Below are 15,603 nucleotides of genomic sequence, written 5' to 3' on the forward strand. Positions count from 1 at the left end.
CTGACGCAATCTTTCTCCAGGAACTTTTTGGTTGTCACTCTTTGGAATATTCCATTCCTAAGACAGTAGTGGTCGTAATTTGGGTGCGATTCTTTTCGTGGTTTCAATAGCAATATATGTTGCTAAAATACATAGTTTGCTCCAAAAACGTTGTACTGTCGCTACGGGAATGATCTGAGTGACTTCTGATGCGAGTGTGCGGATGCGTTCACCCCTCTGTTTGGGGACGAATGGTTGGATCCGGTGGAACGTTCTGTTCTGCCCTTTTTGGGGCGCTGTGAAACGTCATCGCAGCTTGTTTGTGCCAAGGCTGCAGAGCGAGAAGCCGCAGCCGGGCCTTGGCTCCCGACAACTGCCTTAGCCCGTCGCCCTTGTCCCTTTCTCCGTCCTCCTTGAACCAGGGCCATGTCCACTCCGGCCAGGAGAAGGCTCATGAGGGACTTCAAGAGGTGAGTGACCCCCAGCTTATTCATCTCAATAGGACATCAGAAAACTTTCACGGTGACATCAGCGGGAGTAAGGGCTCCCCAGCACGTAAACACCATCATGGGTGATTGTCGACTTTTAGTGCCAATTAGTATTCATGTCGGAGTTCACAGTACCATCTGCCCTCTGCCACCATCCACACTACACTATAGAGCCTACGGCTGCCTTATGGCTTATGGGGCTGCTCACATGGGCTTACCAAGGGGGGGGGGGGGGGGGGGAGGTCTGCCTATCTATTATATAGGTCATTGGAGTCCCACCAGTTTGGCTTGTACAGGCTCAATGTATGAGACTAATGGAGTTGAATGTACAGTCTCGGGGCTATAATAAAGGATTTTTTTCATACTTTTTGTAAAATCCATTTCTGCAGTGGGACACAACTCAACAAGGGGAGGTTTCCAGTAAAGCATTTATGACACTTTTTGGCAGTACAGTTTCTTCTAAATAACCTTCATGAAAGTCTTGCGACAGTTTCAAAGAGTTTTGGCACCTATGTCAGGGGCCCATCGGTTGTTAACCGCTGCATGTTTTTTTTTTTTTTTTTCCCTGCAAGGTAAAGCCATAATGTTCTAGTATGCATCACATACTAGCATATTATGTTAAACTTACTATAAAACAAAGCCCTCCCACGCTGGAGGCTGCTTTCATTTTCACCCGGCTTGCTTCCGGGTTTTTGGCCGTTCCTTCAGAGCGCATGCGCCAGTGATGTCACTGGCTGCATGTACAGTAAATATCTCCTAGGACGATTTCATGAATTCAAACGATTTAATGGATTCATACAAATCGCAACTCACATGTGTGGAAATATAAAAAGGTACATCTGTAATAAAGGATCCCAAGGGATGTCATCAGTAGAAAGTCAAGGTTCCTCCAGTCCTGTTTCTGCAGAGCACTGGAATCCCCACTGGTCATCACTATGATAGAAGAACGACCGCGCGGTGGAGGAAACCAGAACGAGGCTTGGTGCGCAGATGGCTGGGTGGTGTGAAGAGAGCGCGTCACCGGAGTGCAACGCGTTTCTGAGCATGCGCTTGAGAAAGGCACGCGACTGCCGCAGCATACGCATCGCGCATGTTCGGAAACGCGTCGCACTCCGGTGATGTCATCTCTTTACGCCGCCCAGCCATCTGTGCACCAAGCCGCATTCTGGTTTCCTCCACCGTACGGCTGTTCTTCCATCACAGCGGGGATTCCAGTGCTCTGCTGAGACAGGAGCAGAGGAACCTTGACTTTCTGCCGGTGACATCCCCCGGGATCCTTTACTTACAGATGTGCCTTTTTATCTTTCCACACATGTGAGTTTCCATTTGTATAATCCCATTAAATCATGTTACTTCTACAATTAGAGGCACCTCTCTCCTTTGTTATTATAGGCTTACCTATAAGTAAAAGTCATGCATGGAAGTTAACTTCCACTTTAATGGATGTAGTTTGAGCTGTCATCAGATACAATGTACAGAGCCAATTCAAGCAGCTCTGTACAATGTGATAGCTTTGATAATCAATCACAAATGTAAACTCCATATTGTTTACATCTGAAATCCCCCCCCCCCTTACAACCAAGGAAGGAGAGAAAGTGAGTATTTATCAATAAAGATTTGTGAATAAAGTAATCAGCAGCAGCAAATAATCCACAGTGAGGCATTGTAATTAATTATTGTGTTGTGTGTTTTTTTTTTTTTTAACTCACCCCCCTCTTCTCCTGTACAGCTCATCTCTATGTGTTCTGAATATTAACTCCTTCCCCTGCACATTAAAATGGACGTTTAGTCCTTATCTAAAGTAGTTCCTTCCCCTCCAGTGCCATCATTATGGCTAATGTGCAGAAAGTCTCTGCTTGGCCTTCGGGTCCTGGCAGAGCCCTTCAGCACATCTAGCCACACAAAATGTATTTATTCTTTATTTCTGCTACTTCCATAGTGCTGTACATATATATTGTATATTCACATCAGTCCCTGTCTCAAGGAGCTTACAATCTGAGGTCCCTAACTCACATTCATACTTGAAAATACTAGGGCCAATTTAGAAAGGATCGAATTAACCTAGGAGTGTGGGAGGAAACCGGAGTACCCAGAGGAAACCCACGCAGGCACAGGGAGAGCATGCAAACTCCATGTAGGTAGTGCCGTGTTTGGGATTCAAACTGACAACCCTAGTGCTGCTAGGCGGAGGTGCTAACCACATAGCCACTGTGCTGCCCACAAATGCTTTCCTGCACATATGCAAAGATAGCAGAAGTTTTGGAGCTTCTCTAATAGCTGTCATTGTGCAAGTGCACATGTGGTCAGGAAACCCAGCATTTGCGAAGCTATGCCAGAGGGCTTACTGGGGACCCAAAGCCCTTCAGTACATTTGCACACACACGGGGAAAAACATAATTCTCACCTAGGTTTGACAAGTTACATTAGTTAAAGCAGTTGTAAACCGCCGATGTTCAAAAAAAAAAAAAACACCTTCAAGGCAATGGCATAATGTGCTAGTATTAGCACATTTTGAAATACTTACCTTGGAATGAAGCCCTCCAGTGCTGTAAAGTCACCACTGAGAGGGCTTACATGTTCACCCTGTCTGTTTTCCAGATTTGCAAGCTCCAGCTCTGTGATTGTCTGGAGACGCGATGATGTTATGCAGGCGCATGGGAGCCGCAGTTTCCGGCACGAGCTCTGAAGGTCTGGCACTGTAAGCCGGACCTTCAGAGTGCATGCGCCGATGATGTCATCGGCTGCATGCACTCTGAATATCTCCTAAACTGTGCAAGTTTAGGAGATATTCACAGTACCTACAGATAACCCTTATTCTAGGCTTACCTGTAGGTACAAGTGGTAGTACAGAGTTTACTACCACTTTAAATTAAAAATGTAAGAGGTATGGGGGTGTGTATGCAGGGTAACATGATATGACCTTTAGGGTGAAGGCCCTCTTTAACTCCCTCATCCCAATACTCTCACTGTAACCTATACATTACCACCTTAACTTCCTTCTGCCTCTGTGTATGACCTAAATATTAATAGACTATTGACTGCTCTCACCGCCTGTTGAATGTTCTCTGAAGAGCGACCCGAAGCAATTTGCTCTTAACAGAGCTACACTAGCATAAACTAGAGGTCATCATGGAGTGTCTACTTTCCGGAGTAAAGAAGTCATAAAATGTTTGGTTTTTTTTTTCGATTTTATTGTAAAAAAAAAAATTGCAGTGGATATTTAACCCCTTCCCGACCAGCTGCCGCAGTTATACTGTGGCAGGTTGGCTCCCCTGAGTGAACTGACGTAGCTGTACGTTGGTTTGCCCTTGGACCACTAGGGGGCGCGTGTGCCGCCGCAGCCGATGCGTGTGATTGCTCCACACATAGACCGAACAAAGATCTCTCAATGTAAACAGACAGATCTTCGTGCTGTCAGGGGTGAGGAGAGCGATCTGTTGTTCATACTAAGTATGAACAATGATCGGTCTCCTCACCCAGGCAATCCCATCCTCCCACTGTTAGAATCACTCCCTAGGTAACACACTTAACCCCTTGATTGTCCCCTAGTGTTAACCCCTTCCCTGCCAGTGACATTTACACAGTAATCAATGCATATTTACTGTATAGCACTGATCGCTGTATAAATGCCAATGATCCCAAAAATGTGTCAAATGTGTTTGATCTGTCCGCCATAATGTTGCAGTCCCGATAAAAATCGCTGATCATCGCCATTATTATTAAAAAAATGTTTGCGCAAACCAATCAATAACCAATATACGCTTATTGCGATTTTTATTACCAAAAATATGTAGAAGAATACATATTGGCCTAAACTGAGGAAAAAAATAGCTTTTTTTTAAAAAAAAAATTGGAGATATTTATTATAGCAAAAAGTACAAAATGTTGTGTTTTTTTTTTTTTTTTTTTTCCCAAAATTGTCGGTCTTTTTTTGTTTATAGCGCAAAAAATAAAAACCGCAGAGATGATCAAATACCACCAAAAGAAAGCACAATTTGTGGGAAAAAAAAGGATGTAAATTTTGCTTGTGTACAACGTCACGCGACCCTGTAATTGTCAGTTAAAGCGATGCAGTGCCGTATCTCAAAAAATTGCCTGGTCATTGAACAGCCACATCTTTCAGGGCTGAAGTGATTAACCGGTTCCCACTCAGCCTATAGTAAAATGACGGCTGGAAGGGCCTTTCTTTGATCGGGGAGTACGTCATATGAGGTTCTCTTGGATCGCACCTCGCCTGTGGCAACGCTGCAGCGTGATCTGTCACAGGCTGTATCCATTGTACACGGCTGATGACTGATCAGTGTACCGGCTCGCTGTCTGTACCATGTGATCGCTGTGACTAATCACAGCAGATCACATGGCAATTGTAAACAATGGATGGCTTCCCTTCATGTCATCCATTCTGTACAATTGTGTTGCTAGCTGTGATTGGTCACAGTGCTCACATGATACAGACAAGGCCAATCACAGCACATCTGTACCATGTGATTAGCTCTGGCCAAATAATTAAAAACAAACTGAATGAATCCGTTTCATTCAGTAAAATACTTGCTTATAGCAATGAAATTCACTGCTATAAACAATCATAATGTGGAAAAAAAAATCCAGGTCACTTCCCCAGAATAGTACAATGTTACTATGGTCAGCAAAAAATAAACAACATTAGAGGTCGACCGATATATCGGCCGAAATTTGGCATTTTTTATTTAATCGGCATCGGCCGATTGTGCTGATTAAAAAAGGCCGATTATAACTTCAGCGCGACTTGCAAATGACTTCTGTAATAGAAGTCAATGCAAATTGCCTGAAGTCTTCTGTGAAGTGACTTCTCTCCTCTCTGGGCAGCCTGCCAAGTTTGATAAAAAGAACCTGAAGAGATACAATGTTTACACTTATCAATGAGCTGAACTCAGTGTGTAGAAGCTCTGTTTAACCATTTAAAGACTAAATCTTTTCTGACACTTGTTGCTTACAAGTAAAAATCCTGTATTTTCTGCTGCTAGAAAATCACTGCAAACCTCCAAACATATATATATATATATATATATATATATATATATATATATATATTTTTTAGCAGAGACCCTAGGGAATAAAATCGCGGTTGTTGCAATATTTTATGTCACACGGTATTTGCGCAGTGGTCTTTTAAATGCAACTTTTAAAAAAAAAAAATCACTAATGAATTAAAAAAAAAACTAAGCAGTAAGGTTAGCCCATTTTTTTTCATCCAAAAGTTTTGATTACCTGTTTTTGTGTATTTAATATTTAAGAGAGATATATATATATATATATATATATATATATATATATATATATATATATATATATATATATATATATATATATATATATATATATATATATATATATATATATATATATATAGTTTTTTTTAATCTAAATTATACATACAAGTGAACTGATTGGAGGTTTGTTTTGTTTAATAAAAGTTTAAATGTAAAAAAATTTCTGTATCACTTATTACTTAAGGTTGCTTTCACACTGGAGCGGGCAGGCATTGACGGTAAAACACTGCTAGTTTTAGCGGCGCTTTATAGTCATTTTAGCGGCGCCATTCGGCTGCTAGCGAGGCGCTTATAACCCAGCTAGCGGCCGAGGAAGGGGTTAAATGCACCGCTGCCGAAACGCTTTCAATGGGCAGGAGTGGTGGAGCAGCGGTATGCACCGCTCCAAAGATGCTACTTGCAGGACTTTTTTTTAACATCCTGCCAGCGCATCGCCTCAGTGTGAAAGCACTCGGGCTTTCACACTGAGACTGTAGGGGAGCCGTTTGCAGGCACTTTACAAGTGCTATTTTTAGCCCAAAAGCACCTGAAAAACACCCCAGTGTGAAAGGGGTCTAACTGTTAGATTTTATGAGATGAAGGGAAAAAAAAATCTGCCTAACATATTGGCCCCAAAAAATCGGCATCATATATCGGCCATCGGCCATCGGCCACCGCGATTTCTAAATATCGGCATCGGCCAGAGAAAAACCCATATCGTTCGACATCCTAAACGCCATTGGTATTTAATTACCACCAAAAGAAAGCTCTAGTTGTGTAAACAGTATGACAAAAAGGAGTTTGCGTACAGTGTTGCATGACCACGCAATTGTCAAAGTGTAACAGCGATGAAAACTGACCTGGGCAGGAAGGAGATACAAGTGCCTGGCATTGTAGTGGTTAAATGCCACCAAAAGAGACCTCGGTCAGTAATTGTCAGTCAAACTATCACTATCACTGAAAACTGGCTGGGCAATGAAGGGGTATTGGATCAGCTCTCAATTGGTTAAAGTTGATCTACCAAAAATGCACTTAGCTCTTGAAGTGAACCTTTACCTAGATCAGCCTTTCTCAACCAGGGTCCCGCCTGAGGTCGCCAGGGGTGCCGCGGCATCTTGGCAGAGAAAGACTGTCGCATGTGATCGAGCTCTCTGATCCTCAGCTGAACCATCAATCAACACTTCGGAAGCTCGGTCAGACTGTGTTTACACCTTCTAAAATAAAAGCAAGGGAGATGTGCTTTGCACAGTGTGTGCTGTGCTCCCTGCCTCGCCCTACAGTGCAGTTCCTGGCAGGGAGAGTGAAAGTAAGTAATGCCAATTTCTAAAAAGGCTATTTGTGTGTGTGTGTGTGTGTGTGTGTGTGTGTGTGTGTGTGTGTGTTTTATACAGTGGGGAAAAATAATTATTTGATCCCCTGCAGATTTTGTAAGTTTGCCCACTTACAACGAAATGAAGGGTCTATAATTTTTATCATGGGTGCATTTTAAATTCATTAGTCCCACATCTTCTGAACGCTGCTAAAGCTTTGATTCCTTGCTATTGGAAATCCCAGGAAGCCCCAAGGTTAAAGGATTGGATAGCAAGACTGGAGTGGGCAAGAGCCATGGAAGAGTCAATATACCAGATGGGAGACTTAGGGGTGAAATATCAAAGGAAATGGTGGAAATGGGTAGACTTTAGGGTATCGGAGAGGTATTTGTTGTTGATGGAGCTATAGGACTGGAGAGAGAGAGAGGGGGGAGAGGGAAGGGGTAAATGGTTTATTTTTTTTTTTTTATCTTATTTTTTTTTTCTCTTTCTTTTTTCCCTGGTTGTGGTGGTAGGGGTTGGGGGGGGGGGGGGGATGTAAATAATATGTGTTTTTGTTTGTTTTAAAAACTGGCAAGAGCTGTATACTATTCTTGGCAATGCAAAATAAGTAAATAAAGAATATAAAAAAATGGGTGCATTTTAAATGATAGAGACAGAATATCAACCAAAAACACATTATACAAATGTTCTAAATTGAGTTGCAGTTTAGTGAGTAAAATAAGTATTTGATTCCCTACCAACCAACAATAATTCTGGCTCCCACAGACTGGCTACAGTATGTGCTCATGTGGTACACAGAGTAGTCCTGTCAATTTAAGGTGCTACTAACGACAACTCGTTATGTGTATAAAAGAAACCTGTCCACAGAATCTCTTTCTTCCATTCAAACCTCACCATCATGGGCAAGACCAAAGAGCTGTAAGGGACAAGGTTGTAGATCCTTCACAAGGCTGGAATGGGCTGCAAGACCATCAGCAAGAAGTTTGGTGAGAAGGAGACAACTGTTGGAGCAGTTATTTGCAAATGGAAGAAATACAGAATAACCATCAATCGCCCTCGGTCTAGAGCTCAATGCAAGATTTCTCCTCATGGGGTAAGGTTGCTCATGAGAAAAGGTGAGTGATCAGCCCAGACCTACACGGGAGGAGCTTGTGAATGATCTCAAGGGAGATGGAACCACAGGTAGAAGAGAACAAGAAGACCTGGACAGCCGCACACCGGAATGGATAAATCTGTCTTTTTATTCAAAATACAGGATCATGGGCTACACAGACCACGACTGTGGGGTGGTACAAAAATAGCTGACGCGTTTCACACTTACACCAAGTGCTTACTTACAGCTATGAGTAAGCACTTGGTGTAAGTGTGAAACGCGCCCCACAGTCGTGTTCTGTGTACCCCATGATCCTGTATTTTGAATAAAAAGACAGATTTATCCATTCCGGTGTGTGGCCGTCCAGGTCGTCTTGTTCTCTTTTGCTTGCATCAGCATTCAGCCAGCACCTGGGGCTCTTCTCTTCCTGGAGGTAATGAGACACAAGCACTCTGGTTTAAGCCCCTCTTTGAGTGGAGGCTCCCACATCATCGAGTTGGAACCACAGTCACCAAACAAACCTATGGTAACACAATACGCCGCCATGGTTTGAAATCATGCAGCGCCCGCAAGTCCCCCTCCTCAAGAAGGCACATGTACATGCCCATCTGAAGTTTGCCAATGAACATCTAAATGATTCAGAGAAGGATTGGGAGAAAGCGCTGTGGTCAGATGAGACCAAAATTGGCGTTAACTTGACTCGCTGTGGTTGGAGGAAGAAAAATGCTGACTATGACCCTAAGAACACCGTCTCTACAGTCAAGCGTGGAGGTGGAAACATTATGCTTTGTGGCTGTTTCTCTGCTAAAGGTACAGGCCTACTTTGCTGCATTGAGGGGCTAATGGATGGAGCCATGTATTGTAAAATCTTGGATGAGAACCTTCTTCCCTCAGCCAGAACACTGACGATGGGTTGTTGATGTGTCTTCCAGCATGACAATGACCCAAAACCTACCACCAAGGCAACAAAGGAGTGGCTCAAGAAGAAGCACATTAAGGTCATGGAGTGGCCTAGACTGTCTCCAGACCTTAATCCTATAGAAAATTTATGGAGGAAGCTGAAACTTTGAGTTGCCAAGTGACAGCCAAGAAACCTTAAGAACTAAGAGAAGATCTGTAAAGAAGAGTGGACCAAAATCCCTCTGAGATGTGTGCAAACCTGGTAACCAACTATAAGAAACATCTTACCTCTGTGTTTGCCAACAAGGGTTCCTCGACCAAGTACTAAGTCATGTTTTGCTTGGGGGCCAAATACTTATTTTACTCACTGAACTGCAGCTGAATTTACAACATTTGTATCGTATGTTTGTTTTTGTTTTTTTTTTTTCCTAGATTTTTGGTTGATATTCTGTCTCTATCTCTGTGCTCATAAGTTTACATACCCTGGCAGAATTTGATTTCTTGGCCATTTTTCAAGGATTATGAATAACACAAAAACTTTTCTTTCACTTATGGTTAGTGTTTGGCTGAAGCCATTTATTATCAATCAACTGTGTTTACTCTTTTTAAATCATAATGACAACAGAAACTACCCAAATGACCCTGATCAAAAGTTTACATACCCCAGTTCTTAATACCGTGTATTGCCTCCTTTAACATCAATGACAGCTTGAAGTCTTTTGTGGTATTTGTGGATGAGGCTCTTTATCTTAGATGGTAAAGCTGCCCATTCCTCTTGACAAAAAGCCTCCAGTTCCTGAAAATTCTTGGGCTGTCTTGCATAAACTGCACGTTTGAGAGCTCCCCAGAGTGGCTCAATGATATTGTGGTCAGGAGACTTGAGATGGCCACTCACTTTATTCTGTTGTAGCCAATGACAGGTTGACTTCGCCTTGGTGTTTTGGATCATTGTCATGTTGGAATGTCCAAGTACGTCCCATGCGCAGGTTCCTGGCTGATTAATACAAATGTTCCTCCAATATTTTTTGATAACATACTGCATTCATCTTGCCATAAATTTTGACCAAATTTCCTGTGCCTCTGTAACTCACACATCCCCAAAACATCAGCGATCCACCTCCGTGTTACACAGTAGGAATGGTGTACCTTTTCATCATAGGCCTTGTTGACTCCTCTCCAAATGTAGCGTTTATGGTTGTGGCCAAAAAGCTCAATTTTGGTCTCATCACTCCAAATGACTTTGTGCCAGAAGGTTTGAGGTTTGTTTCTGTGCTGTAAGCGGGATACTTTGTGACATTTGCGTAGTAATGGCTTTCTTCTGGCGACTCGACCATGCAGCCCATCTTTCTTAAAGTGCCTCATTATTGTGCCTCTTGAAACAGCCACACCACATGTTTTCAGATTCCTGTATTTCACCTGAAGTTATTTGTGGATTTTTCTTTGCATCCCGAACAATTTTCCTGGCAGTTGTGGCTAAAAATTTTAGTTGGTCTAGCTGACGCGGTTTGGTTTCAACAGAACCCCTAATTTTCCACTTCTTGATTAGAGTTTGAACACTGCTGATTGACATTCTCAGTTCATTGGATATCTTTTTATATCCCTTTCCTGTTTTATACAGTTCAACTACCTTTTCCCGCAGATCCTTTGACAATTCTTTTGCTTTCCCCTTGACTCAGATTCCAGAAACGTTGGTGCAGCACTGTCAGGAATCCAGAAACTCATTGACCTCATACACACACACACACACACACACACACACACACACACACACACACACACACACACACACACACACACACACACACACACACACACACACACACACACACACACACACACACACACACACACTACAAGCAAACAGATCACAGGTGAGGATGGTTACCTTTTTAATAGCCATTGAAACCCCTTTGTGTCAATTTGTGTGCATGTTATCAGGCCAAAATCGATACACGGTATTAAGAATTGGGGTGTGTAAACTTTTTTGATCAGGGTCATTTGGGTAGTTTCTGTTGTCATTATGATTTAAAAAGAGTAAACACAGTTGCTTGTTTAAAAAAAAGGCTTTAGCCAAACACTAACCATGAGTGGAAGAAATGTTTTTGTTATCATTCATATTCTCTGAAAAATGGCCAAGAAATCATAAATTCTGCCGGGGTATGTAAAACTTGTGAGACGTGTGTATGTATATGTGTGTGTGTGTGTATATATTTATGTGTGTGTGTGTGTGTGTGTGTGTATATAATATACACACCTACCGTATTTATAGGCGTATAACACGCACCCCAATTTAAGAGGGAAGTTTCGGGGGGGGACTTTTTTTTTTTTAAATAATCCACTTTGAAGCAAAATAATGGTCAGTGAGCATCAATGCAGCCTGATCTGTGCCCATCTGCAGCCTTGCCGAAATATAGGCTGCCACCAAGGGGAAGAGGGGACGAGCGCTGCCGAAATAGAGCCGGATCTCCTGTGTACTCGGCTCAGCGTCCCGCCCCTTGGCCTGGATCCTAATATGGACATAACGCCGGTCCAGTGCCGGGGGACGTCAATACTAGGAGCCGTCCAGGGGGCGGGACTAAGCGTGACTGCGAGCTGAGTACACAGGAGATCCGACTCTTTTTCAGCAGCGCTCGTCCCCTCCTTCCCCTTGGTTGTGGCCTATATCGACGTATAACATGCACACACGATTTTACCCCTATTTTAATTGGGGAAAAAAAGTGCGTGTTATACGCCGATAAATAATAATATAAACATACGATACAAATGTTATAAATTGAGCTGCAGTTCGGTGAGTAAAATACGTGTTTGACCCCCAAGCAAAACATGACTTAGTACTTGGTCGAGAAACCCTTGTTGGCAAGCACAGAGGTAAGATGTTTCTTATAGTTGGTTACCAGGCTTGCACACATCTCAGAAGGATTTTTTTTTTTATATATATAAAAATTAGAGATGGATAGTATACTGTGTGTGTGTGTTCATTATACAGTATCTCACAAAAGTGAGTACACGCTCACATTTTTGTAAATATTTTATTATATCTTTTCATGTGACAACACTGAAGAAATTGCAGTTTGCTACAATGTAAAGTAGTGAGTGTACAACTTGTATAACAGTGCACATTTTCTGTTCCCTCAAAGTAACTCAACACACAGCCATTAATGTCTAAACCGCTGGCAACAAAAGTGAGTACACCCCTAAGTGAAAATTGCCAAATTAGCTATTTCCTCTCCCATGTCATGTGACTCGTTAGTGTTACAAGGTCTCAGGTGTGAATGGGGAGCAGGTGTGTTTAAATTTTGGTGTTATCGCTCTCACTCTCTCATACTGGTCACTGGAAGTTCAACATGGCACCTCATGCCAAAGAACATTCTAAGGATCTGAAAAAAAGAATTGTTGCTCTACATAAAGATGGCATAGGCTATAAGAAGATTGGCAAGAACCTGAAACTGAGCTGCAGCACTGTGGCCAAGACCATACAACGGTTTAACAGGACAAGTTCCACACAGAACAGGCCTCGCCATGATCAAACAAAGAAGTTGAGTGCATGAGCTCAGCGTCATAACCAGAGGTTGTCTGTGGGAAATAGACCCATGAGTGCTGCCAGCAATGCTGCAGAGGTTGAAGGGGTGTGAGGTCAGCCTGTCAGTGGTCAGACCATACGCCGCACACTGCATCAAATTGGTCTGCGTGGCTGTGATCCCAGAAGGAAGCCTCTTCTAAAGATGCTGCACAAGAAAGCCCGCAAACAGTTTGCTGAAGACAAGTAGACTAAGAACATGGATTACTGGAACCATGTCCTGTGGTCTGATGAGACCAAGATAAACTTATCTGGTTCAGATGGTGTCAAGCGTGTGTGGCGGCAACCAGGTGAGGAGTACAAAGGCAAATGTCAAGCATGGTGGTGGGACTAGAAGTCGACCGATATATCGGCCGATATTTGGCCTTTTTTAAGAAATCGGCATCAATCGGCAGATTACCTCCCCTCCCCACACTCCACTGACAGTTTCACACACTGAGCGGCTCTGTGCTCAGTGTGTGAAACTGATTTGCAACTGAATGCAGAGAGAGGAGCTGTCAGAATTCAGCGTGATATCGGGGGTGGGCCGATGGGATCTGGACGGGCTGCTACGTGTATGTAGCCCTGCCCACTTTCTTAAGCAGCTCAATCATTGACTGGTGTTTTGATAGCTGCAGGGACCCACCCACCCCCGACATCACGCTGAATTCTGACAGCTGGTTACATATAGCTTAACTGAAACTGACAAAATGGCTCAGTGTGAAACTTGCCAGTTCCAACCAGTGCCAACCAATGCCACCTGCCAGTGCTAATCGGTGCCACCTGCCAGTGCCAATCAGTGGCAACCAGTGCCACCTGACAAAAAAGAAAAATCGTCCATTGTCGCATGGCGCTTGTCTCTTGAAAATGCGCCAGTGAGGAAGACCTTCATTGAAGCTGACTGGCCACCTGTGTAGAAGGTCTGGGAGATCCTAGCAGCATTCCTGTTGCTCTACTAAGCCTGTTTAGACCCCCCTGAGTAAGGGCGGTCACAGGCTTTATTTATATCATTTTGTGCCCTATATTGGGGTTATAGTGTTCAGCTGCAGGATATCTTTCACGGTTCCCTTTTTTAAATAATTTTTCAATTTTCATATTTAACATGCACCTAGCGCAATTCTTTTTTATTTCTTATGTACTGTGACATACTGAAGCAGAGCATGATCCCCTCCCTTCGGAAACTGGGCCGCAGGGCAATTTTCCAACATAACGACCCCAAACACACCTCCAAGACGACTACTGCCTTGCTAAAGAAGCTGAGGGTAAGCATGTCTCCAGACCTAAACCCTATTGAGCATCTGTGGGGCATCCTCAAATGGAAGGTAGAAGAGCGCAATGTCTCTAACATCCACCAACTTCATGATGTTGTCATGGAGGAGTGGAAGAGGACTCCAGTGGAAAACCTGTGAAGCTCTGGTGAACTCCATGCCCGAGAGGGTTAAGGCAGTGCTGGAAAATAATGGTGGCCACACCAAATATTGACACTTTGGGCCCAATTTGGACATTTTCCCTTAGGGATGTACTCACTTTTGTTGCCAGCGATTTAGACATTAATGGCTGTGTGTGAGTTATTTTGAGGGGACAGCAAATTTACACTGTTATACAAGCTGTGCATTCACTACTTTACATTGTATCAAAGTGTAGAGTGTAGAGTGTTTCTGTAAAATGTTGTATGCATGCATCTTTTTTGTTGTGCATTTTCAGGCCTGTTTGAGTGAAAAGTATTTACAGCGCTTGACTTTTTTCATGTTTTGTTATGTTACAGCCTTATTCCAAAATGGATTAAATTCATTATTTTCCTCAAAATTCTACAAACCATACCACATAATGACAATGTAAAGGAAGTTTGATTAAAATCTTTGCAAATTTCTTAAATATATACATGTGATTTTTTCATTTTTTATAAGTATCCACACTTGAAATTGAGCTCAGGTGCATCCTGTTTCCACTGATCATCCTTCTACAACTTGATTGGAGTCCACCTGTGGTAAATTCAGTTGTACATGATTTGGAAAGGCACACACATGTCGATATAAGGTTCCACAGTTAACAGTGCATGTCAGAGCACAAACCAAGCCATGAAGTCCAAGGAATTGTCTGTAGACCTCTGAAACAGGATTGTATTGAGGCACAGATCTGGGGAAGGGTACAGAAAAATTTCTGCAGCATTGAAGGTCCCAGTGAGCACAGTGGCCCCCATCATTCATAAATCGAAGACGTTTGGAACCACCAGGTCTCTTCTAAAGCGGGCCGTCCAGCCAAACTAAGTGCCGGGGGAGAAGGGCCTTAGTCTGGAAGGTGACCAAGAACCCAGTGGTCACTCTGACAGAGCTCCAGCATTTCTCTGTCTAGAGAGGAGAACCTTCCAGAAGAACAACCATCTCTGCAGCATTCCACCAGAAGCCACTCCTCAGTAAAAGGCACATGACAGCCCACCTGGAGTTTGCCAAAAGGCACCTGAAGGACTCTCGGACCATGAGAAACAAAATTCTCTGGTCTGATAAAACAAAGATTGAACTCTTTGGCCGGAATGGCAGGCGTCCTGTCTGGAAGAAACCAGGCACTGCTCATCACCTGGCAGCATCATGTGGTAGGGATGGTTTTCAGGGGCAGGAACTGGGAGACTAGTCAGAATCCAGGGAAAGTTGAATGCAGCAATGTACAGAGACAACCTTGATGAAAACCTGCTCCAAAGCGCTCTGGACCTTCAGACTTGGGCGAAGGTTCATCTTCCAACAGGACAACGACCCCAAACACACAGCAAAGATAACAAAGGAGTGGCTACGAGACAACTCTGTGAATGTCCTTGAGTGGTCCAGACTTGAATCCGATTGAACATCTCTGGAGAGATCTGAAAATTGGCTGTGCACTGACACTCCCCATCCAACCTGATGGAGCTTGAGAGGTCCTTCAAAAAAGAATGGAAGAAACTTGCCCAAAAATAGGTGTTCCAAACTTGCAGCATCATACTCAAAAAAAAAAACTT

General features: G+C 43.2%; 1 protein-coding gene and 1 long non-coding RNA gene across 2 annotated transcripts in view; both read left to right on the forward strand.

Annotated features, from left to right (window-relative positions):
- Nucleotides 1-240: 240 nt before the first annotated feature.
- Nucleotides 241-15,603, forward strand: part of UBE2B (ubiquitin conjugating enzyme E2 B) — a 177,161-nt gene continuing 161,798 nt past the window's right edge. The window contains exon 1 of the mRNA XM_073620790.1: nucleotides 241-449. Within this exon, the coding sequence (XP_073476891.1) occupies nucleotides 406-449 (44 nt within the window). The 5' untranslated portion in view covers nucleotides 241-405. The remainder of the gene's footprint in view (nucleotides 450-15,603) is intronic.
- LOC141134583 (uncharacterized) lies at nucleotides 5,893-14,496 on the forward strand. The gene is made up of 2 exons (XR_012243219.1): nucleotides 5,893-7,061; nucleotides 14,383-14,496. It is a non-coding gene; the product is annotated as an uncharacterized lncRNA (long non-coding RNA).

The sequence above is a fragment of the Aquarana catesbeiana genome, linkage group LG03 (assembly GCF_042186555.1).
Source record: "Aquarana catesbeiana isolate 2022-GZ linkage group LG03, ASM4218655v1, whole genome shotgun sequence".
NCBI classification, from domain to species: Eukaryota; Metazoa; Chordata; class Amphibia; order Anura; family Ranidae; genus Aquarana; species Aquarana catesbeiana.